We start from the raw sequence: 23,178 nt of genomic DNA, 5'->3' as shown, positions 1-23,178 counted from the left end.
TATTTAAATATGAGGTAATTATATTCTAATATTTTTGCATATTCTTATAGCCAATCATAGTAAATTTTATTTAGACAAAAAAGGTTAGTTTAATTGATTCGAAAACCTTTAAAAAAAAAAAAATTGTTTTGTTGACATTCGGCGAAAACTGGGTCAAACACTTTTTTTTTTTTTTTTTTCAATTTAAAACTGAAAATTCTATTAAAAAATATGGAAAAATATATTATTCTGCTTTTAACATAATAAACTTCTGGGTTTTATCTTTCTGGTAAAACCAAAAGTTGTTCAGAAATTATGGGTTTTTAATAGATTTTAAGAAGCTTTAGAAAAAGCAGTTTTTGATCAATTGGCGGTCACTATATATAGAGAGAGAATCGCAAGATGAAATATAAAATTTCCTAGTGTCCTATTAATCACTGCTTCTTTTCAAACAGCACCCAACGTTTTTTATGGTAAGACCATATTTTTTTATCTGCATTCTACAGTACATGTTCCGACTATCTTTCAAGGAATTTCAAACCGAATACTTCATTAAATTCACAATCTCTCAGTAGGATTCGCTTGAGAATACCTCTTAACCAATGTTAAGACTTGACTTAATTGTTATTTGGGTTTTAGCCATGGAAAATCAGTGCAAACTTGTGAAAATTTAAGAAATGAAATTTGCCAGGTGAAGGTTGAACAACAGCATTACAAATATGCATGCATAACATAATAGCTATTGGTTCAGGTTTTGAATTTAAGCTTTGCAGCAAACATGTCTTCATAGTACAGTTATTAACGTCAAAGGAAAAAGTAAATCATAAGCTAAACGTTTTGGTTTTAATTCTCAGCGGCGACGCACAAGTCATGTTTTTTTGTTTTTGTTAACTTTTAAAATCATTACTATATATTGGGTCCAATATAATGCTAAATACGGAATATGCATTAATCAAAATATCATATATCTTTTATAAACTTAATATCTTTTATAAACTTAATATCTTTTATAAACTTAATATCTTTTATAAACTTAATATCTTTTATATTATGTATCGCCAACTGGATGACCAACATTTAAATCATAACTTAAAAACATAACTGTTTTCTTTAGGTATCTTTTGATGGTTTTGTGTCTGCTATTTATTTTACTTCATAGAAGGGGGGGGTTCTTAATAAGGAATCGTTTGATGTAATAATCCATGAATTAAGAACAAGATGACATCATCCATTAAAATGGAACATAAATAATCTGTGGACAATGACTATAATATCCACTAGTATGCATATATATATACTAGAGGATCTACCAATCAGAGATACATATTTGACACTCAGTTTGATAGTGACTTTGTTGCTGTCAAGCTGAAGTATTGTGCTATTCATGGAGCGGCCTGTTCAAGCAGTTAAAAAAAGCAGTTCAAGGCCAGGATCGGCCTTGTGTGCCACTTCTAGACACACTAAAACCCAGAACACCACCACCATCCTCACCACTGAGGAGTCGCCAAGAGAGAGGGAGGGAGTCCTGTTCAACCTCAGCAGGAGGTCCAGCTCCCAGGCTTTAACTTCTATTTGGCAAAGGGTTAGTTAATTGCTAATCACCTTAGGCGTCCTTACCAGAAAATGCTAATGGAGTCGCCCAGGCATTTTTTGTAGGACAGAGCACACAATAATAGTATACTGGTTTTTAAAACCACACTTGACCTTGTGTCTAATATGCTGAAGAAGAACATAAATAAAATTCTATTAAGAGGATCTCTTTAGTTTAAATGAATAAATATGAAAGTTAGGCCCATTCTTGCAATAACGGTAAAGTCAAAACACCATATTTCAAGTAAATTCAACTATTATATATGCATATATATTACAAAATACCTATGCATTATATAATATGTTATGTAATATATCTTTTATATGATGTGTGTGTGTGTGTATATATATATATATATATATATATATATATATATACTCCTATGAATTTAGTTTGTGTGTGTGTGTATTGATATTCATATTAAAAACCCTTTTTTCTATTTATTTATTTATTTAGGTGTTTATTTGCTTCCCCATGATAGCAAATTAGGCACAAGGCCATTTTTTAATGTGGAGAGAGGGAGGAAGGGGGGGGCAGCTAGCCTGAGGGGGAACTAGTAGTGGCAATTGGTATGAAGGGTTTCCCCTATATTGACCAAAACCGATTGCTTCAAGAGCAATGGTCTGATATGTGGGGTTGTCCCCACATATTACTTTGAATGCAGCATCTGCAGAACAGATACTACACTTTGATCTTGGCCTAAAGGCTAAGAACAACAGAAAAAAGATCTTGGTCTAAAGACCAAGAAAGAAAAAAGGCCAGCCTTTTTCTTTTTAATTAGTTACTAGCATGGGTACCCAGCGTTGCCTGGGTTGACATGAAGTACCATTTGAAACACGCCTGCTATACTAATCATTTTCATCATAGGTAACATGGATACCCCCTCCCCACAACAATTTCAAAAATAAAAGAACGGATAAAAACATGTAAATGTAATCGCCCCCAAAAAGAAGTATGATACCCTCTCCACCAGACATTTCAGCAGAAGGGATCACTGTCCTAAGAAAACTCACGATTTTGTGAACCTAAAAAAATAATGTTTATAAACATTAATGCATGCGTTTATTTTTTATTTTAGTAAAATGTAAGTTTAGCGGCGTAAATTATTTGCCAGACAAAAAAATATAAAAACTATTTATTTTTATATAAAACATATTGTTAGACCCAAAAGCTGAAATAAAACCAGAAAAAGTTTCATTTTTATTATTTTTTTATCATTTATATTTATTATTCGAGGCTGCTATATTGCTTTTAAAATTTGGCCTTTCTAAGGTTTGGCAGATTGGTCTTTTTAAGCTCTGTCATGAACTATGTTTTTGGCCGCTATATTTTTTTGTAATGAAAGAGTGTAAAAAAGTCCAAATTTGGCCTTAAAAAGCCAATCTGCCAAATTTTAAATGTGTAAGGCGTGCATATTTAGTCTGATAAAAAATGATTAAAAAAAAACATGAAAATGAATTTTTTGGGGTTTTTTTTTTTTCAGCCTTTGGGGGGTAATAATGTTTTATATAAAAATAGTTTTTATAATTTTTTTGTCTGTCAAATAATTTACACCGCTAAACTACACATTTACCTTTATTTTTTGTAAGGGCACTTTTTTTACTGGCTTTTTTGTAAATAAAGCAAATTTTCGATTTGCTTTTTTAAGGGGTGGGTGGGGGCTTTTCGATTTGCTTTTTATTTGTCGTTTTATGTTTCTAATGTAATCCCCCCCCCTTCAAAAAAAAAATTGAATTTGTCATATTTTGGGGTTTTTTGTTTATTAAATTGTTTGGTGAAAGTAGGGAACGGTCTCATAAAAAATAATTAACTTTATCGTTTTATGTTTCCAATCTAATTCCCCCCCCTCCCACCAGGAAAAAAAAAAACAAATTGTATTTGTCAGAATTTGCCCGCCCCCTCAATCGCCAAACGTGAAAAAATGCTAGAGATGACATGTCTCGTTAAACGCTTGGTGGCCAAAAAGTGGGTGCTCATTTTACGTTAAATTTATAGAGAAAAGTGATCCCCCACTCTAACATGTTATTTTATTTTATTTTATTTTTTTAATTTCTTCTCATAATATTTATAAAGGCTGTTTAAACGTATTAGGCTGAAAAAAAGTAGATCTCAATTTTTTTAGGGGTTAAACGCCACTGGGTCACGTCGTATAAAGTTACCGTTTTAATTAGAAAATTAAGTTTGTAATTGATGAAATTAATGTGTAAAAAGAAAAAGTGTAAATTGTAGAATTTAGAGGGGGGGGGCAGTAGATCTTCATTTTTTTTTAGGTATTAAACAATGCTGGATTACGTGGTAAAAAATTTACCGATTTCTGCATTGCCGTTTAAGGAATAAAATAAAACAAACAAATGAAATCTTTTCAGTTTTTTTCGAAAGTGTTTTTTTTTTTTTTTTTTTTTTTTTAATATTTAAAAAAAAAAGAAAAACAATAAAAGCCAAACATTTTTCTATCTTCACGGAATTATTTTTCCAGCTAGAAACTTAATGAAATTACCAAATGATATTTGGTGAACGTTTGTTTTTTGTTTTTTTTATGGATATCATCTAGGGGCAAATAACTAAAAAAGTTAAAAAAAAAAAAAAAAGGTTGCTGTTGGAAATATTTATTCCAAAATAAATTAAATTAAATATATTATCAATATAATTGTTGTTTAAAATTTATTAAATAAGAATTTTAAATAGAATACTTAAAATAATTCTCTCGCTAAAAACATTAACTAAGATACCGCTATTTAGTAAAATCAGTTTTTCTTAATGTCATATGCAAATAAGGTGATCTCTTAATTGTATATTTTTCCAAAGAAATAAATGATAAAGTAAGACACGTTTTGTATATATTAATCAAATTGTGAACAAACAAACAGACAGGAATATGAATTTATATATAGATTTATTTGCTTCCCCACTCAGCAAATTAGGCACAAGGCCGTTTTTTAATGTGGAGAGTAAGGCGAGGGAAATAGTGATAACTGGTATGAAGGGTTTCCCCTACATTGACCAAAACTGATTGCTCAAGAGCAATGGTCTGATATGTGGAGTTGCCCCCACATATTACTTTGATTGCAGTATCTGCCGGAACAGATACTACACTTTGATAACAGAAAAAAGATCTTGGCACAAAGGCCAAGAAGAAAAAAGGCAAACCTTTTTTTCTATTTATTTAAAAATAAAATACAACTTTGTTATATATGGTTTATAGAATTGCATTCATTTGCAAAAGATCTAGCTAATTTGCATATTCTTTTAAACATTCGTTTTAATTAATTCCCTATTAGTCTTTCGATTTTCTTATGGGATGATCATCTTTAGTTAACTATTACGTGTAATTATATTCATGCAGATATTCTACATGATTTATGTTTGCGTAAAAAGCTTATAGTAAACACAAACCTCTTTCTATATATATTTATATATGCGTATATATATTTGTTTAAAAAGTTTTGCCTAACAAATTCCTCCATCAGTTTTTAGTTTACAGACATGAAACTTCATATATAGGGTATTTGAACCCATGCAAAACTTTATATTTGGGTTTTAGCCATGGAAAATCAGTGCAAAAGTGTGAAAATTTAAGAAATTAAATTTGTCAGTTGAAGGTTGAATGAATACATGCGTAACATAATAGCTATTGGTTCATGCTTTAAATTTTAGCTTTGCAGCAAACATGTCTTCATAGTACAGTTAATGTCAAAGGAAAAAGTAAATCATAAACTAAACGTTTTGGTTTCAATTCTTGGGAGTGACACACAAGTCATGTTTTTTTTTGTTTTGTTTTTTTTTTAACTTTTTAAATCATTACTATATATTGGGTCCAATATAATATAATAATAAATACGAAATATGCATTAATCAAAATATCATATTTAAGCCTATTTTACGACTGGACAATGCTGGGCGGCGTGCTAGTATATATATATATAATATATATATATATATAATATATATATATATATATATATATATATACTTCATTTACTCACATAAAATTAATATACGAAAGTATAGATTTATGCGTGAACTTTAAGTATTTACTTCAAAAGTGCTCAATACGTAGGTAGAGCTAGTTAGTAATTTATAAAATATATATGGCGATTAAGCTACACTAAATATTCGGCATTTCATCCACTATAGGATTCGTCAGGCTTAAGCATAAGTGTAGCTTAATCGCCATATATATTTTATAAATTACTATACATATATATATATATATATATATATATATATATATATATATAAGAGGAAAAGCTTATAGCTCATTTCAAAGCTGTTAATGTCATTAAAATAATAACAACAACAAATCTTTAAAAAGCGATAAAAATCCGTGCATGCAAGTGGTAAGTCAGCATAGTGGTAGAATACCAGACTGCGAATGCTGGTGTCATGAATTCGATCCCAACCCATGCTGATGATGGCTGAGAGCTAGAAACATGCATGTCCATGGGTATATCTTTTATGCAAGTAATAATATTTGATGAAAAAAAATAATAATAAACAAAAATATGTCTCATAAAAAATAAGGGCCGACCTATTCACACACATATATATATATATATACACACATACCAAGTTAAAGGTATTCAGGAGGTAAAACTCATGAATTAAAATGAGGTTATTAAGAGTGTTCAATAAAAAGAACAGAGTATAATATTTTTATTTATATAGACAAACTAGCAGTTCAACCCGGTTTTGCTCGGGCCCTATGTACTATTCATAACTTCATGTACATATGTATGTATTAAAAAGTGTGCATATGTACGGTAATGCCTTTTCTATATAATAGGCTTCCTTAACTACCATAGAGAAAAGTTGGTTAGGGCCACTAAGGTCAATTTTTTTTTAACTTTGACTCCAATTTTGACTCCTTAAATATTTATTGTTTTGGGCTCAAATCAAGTTAAAATGTTTGACCTACGTCTAAGTAACCTACATCTAAAATCTCAAGTGTTTAGATCCAAAATTAGCTGAGGAGTTTGGTAGAATCTGCAAAGATCAACTCTTTCAACCTTGACCTCTTGGCAGCGAAACATTTGTCCAAAAACTGATTAAAAAAACTTGCTGCATGTCTGAATACCCTTGGCAGCCAAATCTTTGGCCAAAAACCGATTTAAAAGCTTGCCCTATGTCTGAATATGCAAGTATTTAGACCAAAACTTGGCTGAGTAATTTGGTAGAGACTGCAGAGGTCAATTTATTTTTAACTTTGACTCTAATTTTGACCCCTTAACATTTATTGTTTTGGGCTCAAATAAAATTATAAAGTTTGATCCATGTTCAAAGAACCTATATCTAAAATTCCAAATGTTTTGACCCAAAATTGGTGGACAAGTTTGATAGAGTTCTCAAAGGTGAAATCATTGAACTTTGACCCCTTAGCAGCAAAATTTCTGACCGAAAACCAATCAGAAAGATTTCCCTAAATCTCAATACCCCATATGTCAAATTTCGAGTCTGTTGACTGAAAATTGACAGTTATTTGGTAGGGAAATGTACACAGACACACATACACGCACACATTTTCACTTTTATAGATATAAAGATATTACATAGTTGCTACACTGAACATGCTAATGTTTCGGAACAATTGGTTTATTAAAAAACCAAAGGCTCTTCATCAGGCAACTGAAATAAAGTTTATCCGCTATTCATCATAGCTGATCCTTAAATGAAAAAAAGAGAAAAATGTTTCTTATTTAAGAAATAAAATATTAAATCGCTAACTAGAAGTGGGAGGGGTGATATTGAAGTGACATTTTAGACTCAGAAAGAAAGAAAAAGAGAGTGACAACTAAAAAGAAGTAGAAGGAAGTGACAGTCAAAAAGAAAAGGAGAAAGGAAAAAAATATATATTAGGGGATTCAGGAAATAATGCGAGATTCTTTAATCGAAAACTTATCAAGATATAAGAAGCTCAACATAAGATGGAGCTTGTATATCTAAAAAGAAATTTTCAACAATTCAAAATAAATACTGGTGTATATAAATTTATCGGTTTAATAAGAAAAGAACATCGGTGGGAGAAGGAGTTAGAAATGTTCTTTATGTCTCTCCTCTTATGATTTTATTAAAATTCCTAGGTATAAAGAGCATTTATAACCCTTCCTCCCATTAATGGTCTTTCCTTATTGAACTGACGCATAAATTTTTATAAACCAGTATATATTTTGTGTTGTCAATAATTTTGTTTAATATATATATATATATATATATATATATATATATATATATATATATATATAATGCATTTGTGTTATTTTTGATAATCGACCGAGGGAGGGGAAAAGGAAGAGAGATGAATAAAACTGGAAGTTGTTTAATAATATCAGCAATTAGTGTGTGGTCAAGTAGTTTATAATTCAAAGATTATCTGCCCTTTCTTTCTCACTTATTATTCTTATATTATATTCATCTTTATAATTCTTAAGAGGCCACTGTAGCATAGTATATACATTGATTCTTTGAATTCCTTGATCAAAATTTTTCAGAAGCTTATGCACTATGATAAAAAGGTACCTGAAAGGATCAGAAATGTCCAGCAACCAAAACATGAATAAAACAAATAGAGGATAACAATCTGAAGCTTGTAAACAAAAGAGGCACAGTTTCATGAATCTGACATTTTTTTTGTATGTTTATTTGTTGCAGGGTTGTGGATATGTACCCTAACAGGGGGGTGATAGAAATACGAAATATCAAATCAGCCCCAGGAGATGTACATCGGACATTTACCTTTGATTGTGTGTACGACTGGACGTAAGTAACAATTACTTTATTCTCACACAGCCTAGCAAAAAAACACGTTCTTAATTCCATATTAAAATGCAGTTACTATTTTCAAGTGAAATAATGTAAAAATGTTTTGTTTGTTTTTGTTTTGTTTTGTTTTTTTGTTTTGTTTTTTGACAATGAAATTTTATTTGAAGGTAGATTTTTTTTTTGTTATTTCACCCCAAACAAAGCACGGTACCACTAACTTGTAAGGGGCTACTATTTGGGACAAGATTTGTAGGGATACTATGTAGGGGAGTTGGGCAGCAAGATGTTTGTTCGCATTACACTTGAACTTCTGCATGTCAGTACAGTCATAGAAGCAGAGAACTGGGAGAAAATTCCCAAGTCTAACAGTTCAAAAGAAGAAGCTATTTGAGTAGAAGGCTTTATGTCATCTAGGGATTTCTACAGTGTAGAGGTGGGATTTTGCTGCTTGTCGGTTTTGTCGTGGGGTATTTACATTGAGGAGGTGCTAGTGCTTTGAGTTTGTCAAAGCACTTTCCATTAAAATACTTGTAGAATAGGCAGAGGGATGCCACATTTCAGTGATGAGACAGAGGTTGAAGTTTGGTTGATAGTGTAGGACCTATTATGTTTGCAACTCTGTTTTGAACCTTGTCTAGGAGCGAGAGACTAGTGACAGATGCAGCAGGTCAGATGTGGCAACAATATTCCGTGCATGGGTGAATAGTGGCTTTATAGAGATACAGGATACTCTCAGGTGTGAGTAATCTTCTGACACTCTAGAGAAAGAGCCCAGTTTTTCTGCAGCAGCCTTGGCAATTACCTCAGTGTATTTGTTCCAATGTTGGCCATGAATTTTAACCTTGAGGGAAGTACTTTCAGGCAATGTATCATTAGTCATGGCTATTGGTGGTCAACCCCTCCCCCAGCATGCACGCACACAATCAGATAACTCCTATTATAATCTTCAATTAAAAATATGAGTTATAATTGCGCTTCTTACACATACCTGATAGACACTTCCATTAGTCAACATTCTATAAAGAAATATATTGTGTGTGTACTAGCTGTACCTACCCCGCGTAACCAGGAAAATGAAAGTCACACGATTCTATGGAACATGAATATACAAACGAATAAACCCAAGAAGACTGAGAAGCGGAGCAAATACACGGAACTGGCCAGAGAGCTTAAAGGGATCTGGAAAATGAAGAAAGTAAAGATAACACCACTAATAGTAGCAGCACTAGGAACCCTACTGAAAAACTTTGAAAAAAGAATGGGGGAGAATGGAATCAGAGGGATGGCCGAGAAGATACAATGTATTTCAATAATGGAAACTGCAGAAATATTAAGAAAAACCATTGAATGTGGAGACTAACACCACACATTAGCTGCACGCACAAACTGGACACAGAAACTGCTACAGACGTAAAACATAAAAGAACATCACATGGAATCATGAAAATTGAAATTGTATAATTGTAAGATACTGACCCTCCTTTTTTTTGTGTGTGCGAGTGTCACTATAAACAGGTATCACACGAAACAATGAGGGTCAAGGAGGATGGAAAGACCGAGAAGAGAAAGCACTAGCCAGACTTCCGCTGGCTGAGTGCAAAGAGGATGGAAACCTTGGGGAGGCTTATTGCCACCCAAATTCCAGTGAGGATCAATAGTCGCCACCAGTGAGAAATCAATGGTAAACGACTGTTACAATAACGCAAATTCTTTTGCAAAGATTATCGAAAGAAGTGGAGGGTACTGGAAATCTGGGGAGAATTGTTCTCACTCAGATTCCAGGGAACACCACAAGTTGTTCTCAAAGAGCAATCTTTGGTGATGGCTTGTGTGAATACTCCTAGTGAGTACATAATAATAAAATAAAATTTAAAAAAGAAGAAAAAATTGTTTTCGGCATGAAACTGGCGAGCAGAACATTCCTTTTTGATGTTCATAAGGTGAAATGCTGAGCAAACAAGAAACATAAATTCAACGAAAATGAAGATGTCAGAATATCTGCCATACATTATATAATTAGGATAGGAGGGATAAAGCACAACAGAGGGCAGGGCAGAATACACAATGTCAAAAATTCCTCTTTTGATAGGAAATGATTTATCGGCAGTTTTCTATAATTCGTCATTGATCTGCTTAAAGTCAGACGGTGACTGGCAAGACTTACACAATGCAGGGTAAGCATTAATCATATCGCCTCCTAATATTATATTTATAATCTTTCATCTGATCCATATTTTACTAAGAGATTTGTTCATTTTTTTCATATGAGAATTTAGGACACTTAAATCAACATAACCTCAAAGAATTGTAAGAAAATAAAGATGCAGCTAGTTTTTTTGTTTTTTTTTTAATAATTGTGAAATTTAAAAACCAAAGAATAAAGACATTACAAAAGAAAAGGAAGTTGCAACTACTTTTTTTTAATGTAATGTTTAAGATTCATTTAAAAAAATAATACAATTTTAATTTAAAAAAATATAGTTAAAAACAGTAGGCACACCTTTTATGTTTTCATTCTTTGTTTTTAAATGTTTTTCATTCTTTGTTTTTTAATGTTTCCATTTTTTGTTTTTTGATGTTTTCATTCTTTGTTTTTTAATGGTTTCATTCTTGATTTTTCATTTTAATGGTTTCATTCTTGATTTTTCATTTTAATGGTTTCATTCTTGATTTTTCATTTTAATGGTTTCATTCTTGATTTTTCATTTTAATGGTTTCATTCTTGATTTTTCATTTTAATGGTTTCATTCTTGATTTTTCATTTTAATGGTTTCATTCTTGGTTTTTCATTTTAATGGTTTCATTCTTGGTTTTTCATTTTAATGGTTTCATTCTTGGTTTTTCATTTTAATGGTTTCATTCTTGGTTTTTCATTTTAATGGTTTCATTCTTGGTTTTTCATTTTAATAATTTAATTCTTGATTTTTCATTTTAATGATTTAATTCTTGATTTTTCATTTTAATGGTTTCATTCTAGGTTTTTCTTTTTAATGGTTTCATTCTAGGTTTTTCTTTTTAATGGTTTCATTCTAGGTTTTTCTTTTTAATGGTTTCATTCTAGGTTTTTCTTTTTAATGGTTTCATTCTAGGTTTTTCTTTTTAATGGTTTCATTCTAGGTTTTTCTTTTTAATGGTTTCATTCTAGGTTTTTCTTTTTAATGGTTTCATTCTAGGTTTTTCTTTTTAATGGTTTCATTCTAGGTTTTTCTTTTTAATGGTTTTTTTTTAATGGCTTCATTCTTGGGTTTTGATTTGAATGGTTTCATTCCTTGTTTTTAATGGTCTCGTTTTTTGTTTTTATGGTATAATTATTTGGTTTTTTTTAATGGTTTTATTCTTTGTTTTTCTAATGGTTTCATTCTTTTTCTTAATGGTTTCATTCTTTTTCTTAATGGTTTCATTCTTTTTCTTAATGGTTTCATTCTTTTTCTTAATGGTTTCATTCTTTTTCTTAATGGTTTCATTCTTTTTCTTAATGGTTTCATTCTTTTTCTTAATGGTTTCATCCTTTTTCTTAATGGTTTCATCCTTTTTCTTAATGGTTTCATTCTTTTTCTTAATGGTTTAGTTCTTTATTAATGGTTTCATTCTTTGTATTTTAAAATGGTTTCATTCTTTGTATTTTAAAATGGTTTCATTCTTTGTATTTTAAAATGGTTTCATTCTTTGTATTTTAAAATGGTTTCATTCTTTGTATTTTAAAATGGTTTCATTCTTTGTATTTTAAAATGGTTTCATTCTTTGTATTTTAAAATGGCTTCATTCTTTGTATTTTAAAATGGTTTCATTCTTTGTATTTTAAAATGGTTTCATTCTTTGTATTTTAAAATGGTTTCATTCTTTGTATTTTAAAATGGTTTCATTCTTTGTATTTTAAAATGATTTCATTCTTTGTATTTTAAAATGATTTCATTCTTTTTTTATATATATAGTTTCATTCTTTTTTATATAGTTTCATTCTTTTTTTATATAGTTTCATTCTTTTTTTATATAGTTTCATTCTTTTTTTATATAGTTTCATTCTTTTTTTATATAGTTTCATTCTTTTTTTATATAGTTTCATTCTTTTTTTATATAGTTTCATTCTTTGTTTTTTAAGTTAATAATGTAAGCATTTTTTTTTTCAACGATTTTTTTTTTTTTTGAACTCGTAATAATAACTCGTGTTGTTTAAAAAAGTAGTAAAAAAATAACTCATGTTGTTTAAAAAAGTAGTAAAAAAATAACTCGTGTTATTTAAAAAAGTAGTAAAAAAAATAACTCATGTTGTTTAAAAAAGTAGTAAAAAAATAACTCGTGTTGCAAAAGTTTTCTTTAATAAAAACTCCAATTCCTCTGCAACTATCGTCGCATTTATTTTCTTTTTGTAATTTAAAAACATTTTGTTTTGTTGTAATGTTAAAAACTGCATTCATAAATGTTATAAACTTTGTTACATAAAAAAAATGGTTGCAGCTTCCTATTTCTTTTGTAATGTTTTCATTCTTTGTTGTAGTCGTATCTTTTCTTACAATTCTTTAAAGTTGCATTGGTTTCAAGTGTATAAAAAAATGAACGAATCGCATAGTAAAATGGAGTTATCCACCTCAGATCAATGACGAATTATAGAAAAGCGCCTGGTTGTCCATTTATCGTTAGCTCAGTCAGGGCGAATAACTCTACCCCAATAAAAACGAAATTATAAATAAAGTTATTTCCCTTGCATGGAAAAGTCTAATGTATGATTCAAGCAGCCGAAATTTAACTTTTTGTAATATTAAGAAAACTAGGTATCATTTTCACCTGTCCTCTATCTCGAATCTTTCCATTTTTATTCATTAAAAATATTTTGCTAAAAATTACAAATTCTTTGGAATCCTGATTAAATCATATTGTTTTAATATAATTTCTTTTGACTTCGATTCAATAACTATTTTTCCTTTTTATTTTTTTTTAAATTTTTTCTTCCAGTTCCAAACAGCGAGAACTTTATGAGGAAACATTCCGCCCACTTGTCCAGTCCGTGTTAGAAGGATTTAATGGCACCATATTTGCTTACGGTCAGACAGGGACTGGCAAGACTTACACAATGCAGGGTAAGCCTCCTCCTCCTCCTCCTAATATTTATTATCTTTCATCTGATCTACATTAAAAAAAAATGATTACAGAATCTACTTGATGAGCGCTTCCGGTTTTTAAATCAGAAATTGATAAGCAATAAGTCCCTCATAATTTTCTATGCTTGAAAAATAGTATTTATAGAAAAGACTGAGACTAGCAACATCATGTGTATGAGGCGAGGTTGCAGCCAATCAAATTACAGATACGTTTCTGCACCTTATCAAGAACCTTCAGTTGGGACAGATTCACCGGCCAAAATATGGCAACAGTATTCCATGCATGGTCTGATGATAGATTTGTAGAGATAGGGAAAAGCCTTAGGTGTAAAAATGTGTTAGAGCAATAGACAGAACCAACTTTATGAGAAGCAGAAGGAGCAATGGATTTTGCTTTCTTTATGTCTTCCATGAGCAATGTTTCTGACAAAGGAGAAAAAATTGCTGTATTTGGGTCGGAATCTATTCATCTCACACTTATCATTGGCTGGTTTTTGGCCTTAAAGTAATATTTAATATTTATGCCTTATCTGGAGAGATTGCCATAAGAAATATATATATATATACTCCAAGAAAGATTTGATGAGAAAGAAAGACCAATGAGTTTCTCCTCAAGGGCAGAGCCATCCATGCGAATCTCTGGAAGAAAATGGACATGCTTATGCTTGAAAGATACGAGTTGGGTCTTAACAAAACCATTTTGTACATCAATCCACAACTGAACTCTGATCAACTGATTCAACAGAAATGGAGAAGAAGCAACACCAGAATAGTGGTATCCTCAGCGTAGATGTTAATTTTTTTAATAATATCCTCTAGAAGATAATTGACGAAGGCCAGAGGAATAACTGGCCGAAACGTCGTGAAAAACAACAACTAGAAAATGAGGAATAAATAATTAAAAAAAAAAAATTATACAAGTTACTCATCTCCAAAGTAATTCCAACTAATTCAAACTAATTCAAAAATATAACAACCAGTACGGACCCGACAATTAGAAGAACAATTGGATTTATAAGACCAAAAAGTCCAACCTTGATTGCCTTTCGGGGCTCATGGTGCAGTGGATAGAGATGCGGAATATCTACGATTCCAGGTGAGTGTCGTCTAGGGGTAGCGGTTTCGATCCCACCCAAAGCCAGTCAGAGGATTAGTTGACCAAACCGTGGTGAGATGAAAAGATATTGAAGGCAACAATTGTTATGGATGTAGTTGGAGGATTTGACATTCATATTCTGTCGCAATTAACCTGAAAAAGTCAGAGGAATAATTGGTCGAAACGTCATAAAAACAACAACTAGAAGATGAGGATAATAGTCCAAATAATTAAATAAAAATTATATAAATTACTCATTTCCAAAATAATTCCTGTAAGGCAGTGTTTCCATATTTTTTAAAAATCTTGTGGCTGTTGTTTTTCACGACGTTTCGGCCAATTATTCTTCTGGCCTTCATCAGGTTAACCGCAATTCCAAACTAATTCAATAATATAACAATTGGTACGGATCCGACAATTGGAAGAATTAGATTTATAAAACCAAAAAATCCAACCTTGATTGCTCTTTGGGACCCGTGGTGCAGTGGATAGAGATGTGGAATATCTACGATTCCAGGCGAGTATTGCATCCAAAGGTAGTGGGTTCGATCCCACCCAAAATCGGTCAGAGGATTAGTTGACCAAACCGTGGTGAGATAACAACAGCTATTGAAGGCAGCAATTGCTGTGGATGTAGTTGGAGGATTCGACATTCCTCCCACGTCACGGTTAACCTGACAAAGGCCAGAGGAATAATTGGCCAAAACGTTGTGAAAACAACTAGTATATGAGGATAATAGTCCAAATAATTGAATAAAAAAAAAAGAAAAAAAAGGATAATTGGTATAGAGAAGAAATAGTGTTGGACCTAAATTGAACCCTGAGGAATACCAGCATAGATAGAAAAAGAGAATGAAAAGATATCATTCAGAGTTACAAGTTTGGATCAGAAAAAAAAAAGTTAATGTGCAAAACCTTACCACCGATACCATAAACTTAAAGTTCTTGTAGAAGATCAGAATAACACGCTATGGTGAATGCCTTTGAAAATTAAAGTACAATGGCCCTACTCTCTCCTGAATTATCCATAAGCCGACAGATCCGTTCAGTTCCAACAGTTAGAAGATCAGCAGATAAACAAAAAACCACGAAAGCCATACTGAAGATCACTAAAGAGGCCCAGACTTTCTAGAAAATCAACAAGCTTGCCATTGACCAACTTTTTAAAAACTTTCCTAATAACAGGAGACTAACAGAATAAGTGAGTCAAACTGATCACCAGTATTTTTATATAGGAATAACAGGACTTCTTCCAACAAGAAGGGAAACAGGATTGTGACAGAGATTTAATAATTTCAAGAGGAAAGCTAAAGTGCAGGAGTATAATGCTTGAGAATGATAAGAAATGAATTGGGATTGAAAACCTTAGACTTGTTTAGATCAGAAAGAACCCTTGAAACCATCTTTGGAGTGATAATTACAGAATGAAGAAAGGAAAATCAGGAAGAACAGCATTCAGAATCATCAAGAGAAGAATTGTTGGCAAAATGATGAGCAAAGGTTAGCTTTATTCTTAGAAGATGAAATAACCTGAAGACCATTTAGTAGAAATTTTTAAGAAATCTATAATTTTAATGTTTTGTTTTTTTGCCAGGAGAAAAAAATGACCCTGAATCACGTGGTGTGATTCCCAACTCCTTTGAACATATATTCCAACATATTTCCCGTTCGGAAAACCAACAGTACTTGGTGCGTGTATCTTACCTGGAAATTTATCAAGTAAGTAATGATGGTTCAAATTACACAAAGAAAAAACTAAGTTTGTGTGTGTGTGTGTGTTCTGGGTACATATGTGATGCTTGTCTGATGAGATTCAATGTTTGAAAAAAAATTTATGCTGCATTGTATCATTTATAATAAACATTGCCTTGAAACAGCTGTAAACAATTTCAGGGATATGAGTTCTTTACTTTAAATAAAATTCCATATTTTTTTTTTTTTTAAAAAAAGCAGAATTCTGCTTTTTTTTTATTATTTATTTATTTTTTAAAGAAATGACCAAATTGCTAGAGTTTCACATTTTTATTTTTGCCCTATTTGGATTGATTTTATTTTACTTTACAACAAATATATTATAGCCGAAAGAGATTAGAGGTTGGACATGTGCATTGTATGCTGCCACTCTTGCATCCGATGGTATCCCAACATGACTGAAAATGTGTGGAGAGAAAACGAAAACATTTTTTTTAAAAAAAAAGCTGTTTAGGACACATTTTTTTTTTTTTTTTTTTTTTTCATCTTTTCAACTTTGTTATCAATATTCCCAGGCAATGTCAGTTATCCCTACTAGTTGTAGATAAAGCAATAAGTTAATATTTCTAATTTTTTTTTTTTTTTTTGCGCTTTCCAGGAAGAAATACGGGATCTACTATCAAAGGATCAATCGAAGCGTTTAGAGTTGAAGGAAAGACCAGGCACCGGCGTCTATGTAAAGGTAAGTAAAAATTTTGTAGTAATACGTATATTATTTTCATGGGAAAACAATGGAAGTGGTTCTTTTCTTGCAACTGTTGTATCTTTTGTCACAGGATGAAATATGCCAATGACGTGTGTTAGTATTTCATCAAAATAATTCGGAAATTGTAAAAGATTGTTGAAAGGGATGGGTGGGGGTGTATTTACACTAATTCTGATAATCGTGATAATTTATGGTGGCTGTCTTAGCTGGGCTTACGTTGGAATTTAATATTGCGAGTTGCTAGTTTTAGTTAAGGAATACATGAAAAACATTATATATTATGAGTTGTCTGGATTTGAAAAGTAAAAAGTCATTGGTATGTTAGTTGAGAGAATCTATGAGAACAATATGAATAGATACTAGTGTTAAGACGATTAATCGGAATCGGGAATTGGAAAAATCAGAACTTTTTGGGGTATTGGAATCGGTATCGGAATCGAAAAAAAATTGAGCCTCTTTTCCGATGCCAAAACTGGTTCCATTTAATTATCTTTTTTATTTGATTTTGGTTTAAGAAATATCTTCCACTGCTTGTAGTAATAATAAAATAATAAATATTCATTGATTTAAACTTGCAGTATGGCTAAAAATCTTCAGACAATCCCCTCACAAGTGTGTTTTTATGTTTAAGAAAATATATGCACATTTATGATGCGTGTTTACAGTAATCAGGAAAAAATAACTATTTTATAGTTAAATATTTAGAGATTTTTAAAGAATCGGAATCGGTAATTGTATCAGAATCAGGGAAAAATATTGGAATCGTCCCATCTCTAATAGATACAAGTGGATTTGGTCACTGAGCAATTCCAAAATATCTGACTCCTAAAATTTCGAAATATCTGACTCCAATTCCTTATATTAAAGTCTTCTGACTCTTCAACTCTGGCAGTAAATTACCAATTTGGGAGCTATGGAATTATTCCCTATTTATTATAACTAATAACTGGAAAATATTGTGAATAAATATTTGGATATATTAAATCTATATATCTAAAAAAAAAAGTGAGAATGTGTGTTGTGCATGTGAGGACACTTCTCAATCTGTATACTCAGCAAATCTTTGATCTTAAAATTTGAAATTTGATATATGGGGTGTTCAGACATGTGAAAAACTTTTTAATCAGTTTTCATCCAGAAAAAGGCTGCTAAGGGGTCAAAATTGAAAAGTTGGTACTTTGGGATCATTGAATTTTTATCTGTTTGTAAACTGTTTCACGACTGCGCATGCATGAATCGTTCACATGACAGCTTCCTTATGCTAAGAATAAGTATGTTTGAAAACACTTTAAAGGTCATAGCAAACTGACCTAATGGTTATCATACTTGACTCACTGTCTTTAGGTTTTGGCTTTGATCTCAGCCCAGGTATTTTTTTTTTTTTTTTTTTTACATACAGGAAGTGGACTGTTTAGAAAAAACATAATACTTGCATGCATGTGTCTCAGTTTCTTTCATGTTTTTTTTTTTGTTTTTTTTAATTCATTTTTTTATTACTTTAAATTTTTTAAAGGAATTTAACCTTATGTTAATATCTACAGTATTTCTGCTATGGGATCAAAATTTGGAATTACAAAAAACACAGATCAAAATAAGTAGAAGGGAGATTACTATATGTAATTTCATTACTATGTAAAAGCCCCAATGGCCAAATTATGTATACAGATGTAACTGTTTAATCCAGCACCCAGCCAATGCCGGTACGTCTGCTAGTCATATATAAAATAAAGAAAAAATTTCTTTTTTTATTATAAATTCTTTTTTTTATTATAAAATACATTTTATAAAAATGATATTCTTCGTTTGATAGAAATGTTGTCTTCAAAACTCATTTAATCTCTCATCTCTTTCAGGATTTGTTATCGTCTGTGACGAAAAACGCCAAGGAAATCGAACATATGATGAACCTTGGAAATCAAAATCGAGCCGTCGGGTGAGTTATTTCTTTCTCTGTGCTTTTCAATTGGAAGAAGCCTTTATGCCAATACCTACCTTCATATGCTGCAGTAGACAAATTAAAAAGTTGTGTATTAAACGCATTTCAGGTGAAAACATTATGTGCTTATATATCATGTTGAAATTAGTATAAATTCCAATGCATTTCAGGTGGTAACATTAAATAAAAAAAATGAAATAAAGTTCAACACTTTTGGGTTGACATAACATAATAATGAATAACGACAAAACAAAATATTCATGAATATACAGTAGAACTCTGGGATACAGCATTTAAAATTAGTAACAAAATACAGTACAGTATATAATACACATGTATATAATCAAATGATATTATAAATAACACCGTAAGATGGGTCAAATACCGTAACTGGGGGCTGGAAAAAAATCGTATTCCAATGTTAACCTGAAAAAAATGTATCCTTGGGCCACTGTATCCTGAGGTTCTAGTGTAGATGAATTTATTTGTTCAATATCGAAAACAAATTTTGCATTCAGAATTTTGGACTCCCCAACCTTTTGGCATCCTTACTACCATCATCCGAATATTGCTGACCCAAGACTTTAAGGATTTGCCTCATGGAGTTGCTCTCTTTCAGCTTCAAACTAGACCTTCACTTTAAGAAAAATAGTTAACTACATTCAAATATGGAAATGCTACCATTGAAATTGCCATTTGATTATCTTCTACCTTTGAGTTCTAACCATTTTTTATAGTTTATCTATATTTTCTATTTTCTTCAATTGTATATTTGAATTTTTTTTTTCAATATCTTTTCTCTATTTCATATGTCTTTATTTTACTATATTTTTGCCATATTTCCTTTCCCCAAATATCCTTCATATTCTCCTCCTAAGCTCCCACCTCCCATGTATGTCTGTATGCATATATATATATATATATAAACCCTATTATTCCCTTATATTTTATTTCTTTATTTTCATTTTTTTTATTGTTTCTTTTTTTGTTCTATTTTTCACTTCTAAATTGATGTAACCTATGCTAAACGTCACAAATACATTTATCTGTAACCTAACCCTTTTCTCCTATTCTGAGGAGAAGCATTAGGCTTTGAAATGCCAAGGTATAAAGAGTTTATATAACCTCCTTTTGCCCTAATTTATTATATACACGTGTGTGTGTGTGTGTGTGTGTGTGTGTGTGTGTGTGTGTGAGAACAAAAATTTGAGAATTTAATGTAGCAATCTATATTCATAAATTTCAGCTATTTCACAAGTTACAATGAGATGTAGAGAATGATAGATCAAAGGTTTAAAAGAGCAAAGTTTCTGTTAGTGCATGTTAAACATTGTGCTGATGAAGAGACAGTATACAAAAATATTTTATTTGTCAATATTAAATAAATAAATGGATATCGTTTTCATCCAAAACGATCATACACTTACTCTGATTTTTTTTTTGTTTCTCCTTTTGAAAGCTGATTTATAATGATTTCACAATCATTGATCTTCTATCTATCTATCTATCTCTCTCTCTCTCTCATATATATATATATATATATATATATATATAATGTGTGTGATTTTTTTATTTTAAATAAAGTTTTTTTTTTAATTTATTTTTTCTCCATTTTTTTATTGATTCTTTCTTGTTTTTCTCTCTTTTGTCTCCATCATATTATCCCTTCCCAAAAAATTTTTTTCCATTTCTGATCTGAATGTTTTTAAAGTCTGTTGTCTTTTTACCCTTATTTTTGTATCGTACCTGCATTTTCTCTTCTGGTGAGAAGCATTTAGTTTCGAAATGATATGGCTTAAATAGGTTTCTCCCCCTATTCCCCTTTCTCTAATCCTTATTGACTTGGTAATAAAATTCCAAAAGAATTATTTTTCAGTTTAATTTTATTACTTATATAGTAAGTTATGAAAATATATATGGCAGTTAAGCTCAGTCTGATGAATTCTCATGAGAATGAAACATATATTCTGTGTAGCTTAATTGGCAAATATATTTTCATAATTTACTACCCAGCTCTACCTATGTATTGAGCACTGTTGAAGTAAATAGTGACAAATTTACACATAAAGTTATATTTTAGTGTATTAATTTATGTGATTAAATGAAGTAGTCATATATAATTTGTTTGTTACAGAGCAACCAATATGAATGAGCACAGCTCCAGGTCCCATGCCATCTTTATCATCACCATAGAATGCAGCGAGGTAAGAAAATTCTTTCTAAGAATGGAATCAGTCTGTATATTTCTTCTAGTTTTATCTTAGAATAACTAGCAGGGGTGCTCAGCATTGCCCAGGTGTTTGGAGGTGTAAAAGGAAATAAAAAAAAGTTTTCGTAGGGTGACGCTAACTGGGCAGAGAAGTGAGAAGGGTTGAAATGAAAAAAAAAAAAAACGTCTGCTTTTCTAGGTCAAACATCATGCCATAGAGAAATGAAATTAATCGGAGCCAGTTAAGCGTTATGCTTTCTGCATATTTATTTGTTTCCCCAAGATGTTTGGGAAAACCAGCTCCCCATAAAAAAGGGGAGTGTCCAAATGAATAGCAATTGTCTGATATGATGGGTCTTGTCCGTATTGACCAAAACTCATTGCCTTCCGGACGTCCCTGGCGGGAAAGCCAGAGAACTGATTTCGTTTCAATTAGTTTCACTTTATTTATACTAAAAAAGCCAAACAAACAGGCAGGACCACGGGATAGCGTGAATTTTATAAAATAAAAGTTGCTCAAATAAAAGATACACACGACCTCCTTTCGTAAATTGGAGATATTATAATCTAGGGAGCATATAAAAAGTTCTAAGAAACAGTGAACCCCCCCCCCCAGCACCGCTCTTCCCCGAAAAAAGCCTTTGCTGGACATACAAGAAAAATGCACGCACGCATTTTGGCATTTATATAATAGATTTTCTAAAGTGTATTTCCACTTATTGAGATGTTTATAATGTAACATGAAATTGATAAAACAACACAGTATAGTCTTAATTAAAAAAAAAAAAAGATTTTACAAGAAAAATCCATGAAGTGTGTATCAGTTCATTTGTCTATAATTTTGTTGTGGAAAAAAAAAATTTTTATTTTAAATGTTATTGCATTTGTTTATATATTTTGCTTACATAAAAAGTCTCTGCAATGTTTTTTAGTATAATTCTTCTTTTTATTGAAATTATAAAATTATAAAAACAAAATGCAGAATAATTTTAATCACCAAAAAGTTTTGAGTATTGTCTGCACGCACAAACAACTAAAAGTGAAAACAGCCAATGCCAGCTTAAATCTGTACCTTTTATGTGTGCTTTGTTTTGGGGTGCCTGAAATATATAAAGAATGGTAGAAAATAAAGATTCTGCTAGCTGACATTTTGCAATTGCGTTATCGGGCTTCCAACTTTTTTTTGGAGTAACCCATTTAGTTATAATAATACTTGTTTTCTTTCTTGCACATACAATTATTGTTACTTATCTGAGAGAAGGATGATTCATAGAAGATAGTTACAATAAAGGGATATTTATATATCTATAAAAGTGAAATTGTCTGTCTGTCTGTCTGTACATTTCCCTACTAAACTACTCTGTCAATTTTCAGTCTACAGGCTCAAGATTTGACATAAAGGGTATTGAGATTTGGGAAATCTTTTTAATCGGTTTTCAGCCAGAAATTTGGCTGTCAAGGGGTCAAAATTCAACGATTTGACCTTTGAAAACTCTACCAAACTCTTCTGCCAATTTTGGGTCTAAACACTTGAAATTTTAGATGTAGGTTACTTGGGCATGGATCAAACTTTTTCATTTGATTTGAGCCCAAAACAACAAATGTTAAGAGGTCAAAATTGGGGTCAAAATTTAAAAATAAAATTGACCTCTGCAATCTCTACCAAATTACTCAGCCAATTTTTGAACATTTGAAATTTTACATAAAGTGTATTCAGACACAGGGCAAGCTTTTTAATCGGTTTTTGGCGAAAAATTTGGCTGCCAAGGAGCCAAAGCTAGCAAACTATTCAGCCAATTTTGGGGTCTAAACATTTGAAATTTTACATAAAGGGTATTCAGACATGCAGCAAGCTTTTTAATCAGTTTTTGGGTGAATGTTTAAAAAGTTCATAATAAATAAGAGAAAAGCAGAAAAAATCAGTTCACTTTTGCGTTAATCTTGTTTTTTAATTCCGCTGTAATCATCTATTATGTAAAAATTATCTCTGTATATTTACTATACATAAAGCTTCTGGCGAACTACTACCAGATTATTCAGAGAGTACACATATTCTC

The 23,178-nt window shown here is 31.1% G+C and overlaps 1 protein-coding gene across 7 annotated transcripts in view; it reads left to right on the top strand.

Annotated features, from left to right (window-relative positions):
• LOC145266389 (kinesin-like protein KIF3B) overlaps positions 1–23,178 on the top strand; it is a 200,184-nt gene that overhangs the window by 99,416 nt on the left and 77,590 nt on the right. For all 7 annotated transcript variants that reach the window (XR_013864711.1, XR_013864712.1, XR_013864710.1 and 4 more), the window contains 6 exons: positions 8,216–8,323; positions 13,277–13,401; positions 16,113–16,237; positions 16,869–16,952; positions 18,830–18,909; positions 21,047–21,116. Coding sequence is in view for 4 of the 7 variants with exons in the window: in XM_080122024.1 (XP_079978150.1) it covers positions 8,216–8,323; positions 13,277–13,401; positions 16,113–16,237; positions 16,869–16,952; positions 18,830–18,909; positions 21,047–21,116 (592 nt within the window). In the remaining 3 variants the exon portion in view is untranslated. The remainder of the gene's footprint in view (positions 1–8,215; positions 8,324–13,276; positions 13,402–16,112; positions 16,238–16,868; positions 16,953–18,829; positions 18,910–21,046; positions 21,117–23,178) is intronic.

This window comes from Euprymna scolopes, chromosome 41 (genome assembly GCF_053919585.1).
Source record: "Euprymna scolopes isolate OS-2025 chromosome 41, ASM5391958v1, whole genome shotgun sequence".
Classification (NCBI taxonomy): domain Eukaryota; kingdom Metazoa; phylum Mollusca; class Cephalopoda; order Sepiida; family Sepiolidae; genus Euprymna; species Euprymna scolopes.
The sequence above is the reverse complement of the archived record's forward strand: the minus strand, read 5'-3'. Positions and strand labels throughout refer to the sequence as shown.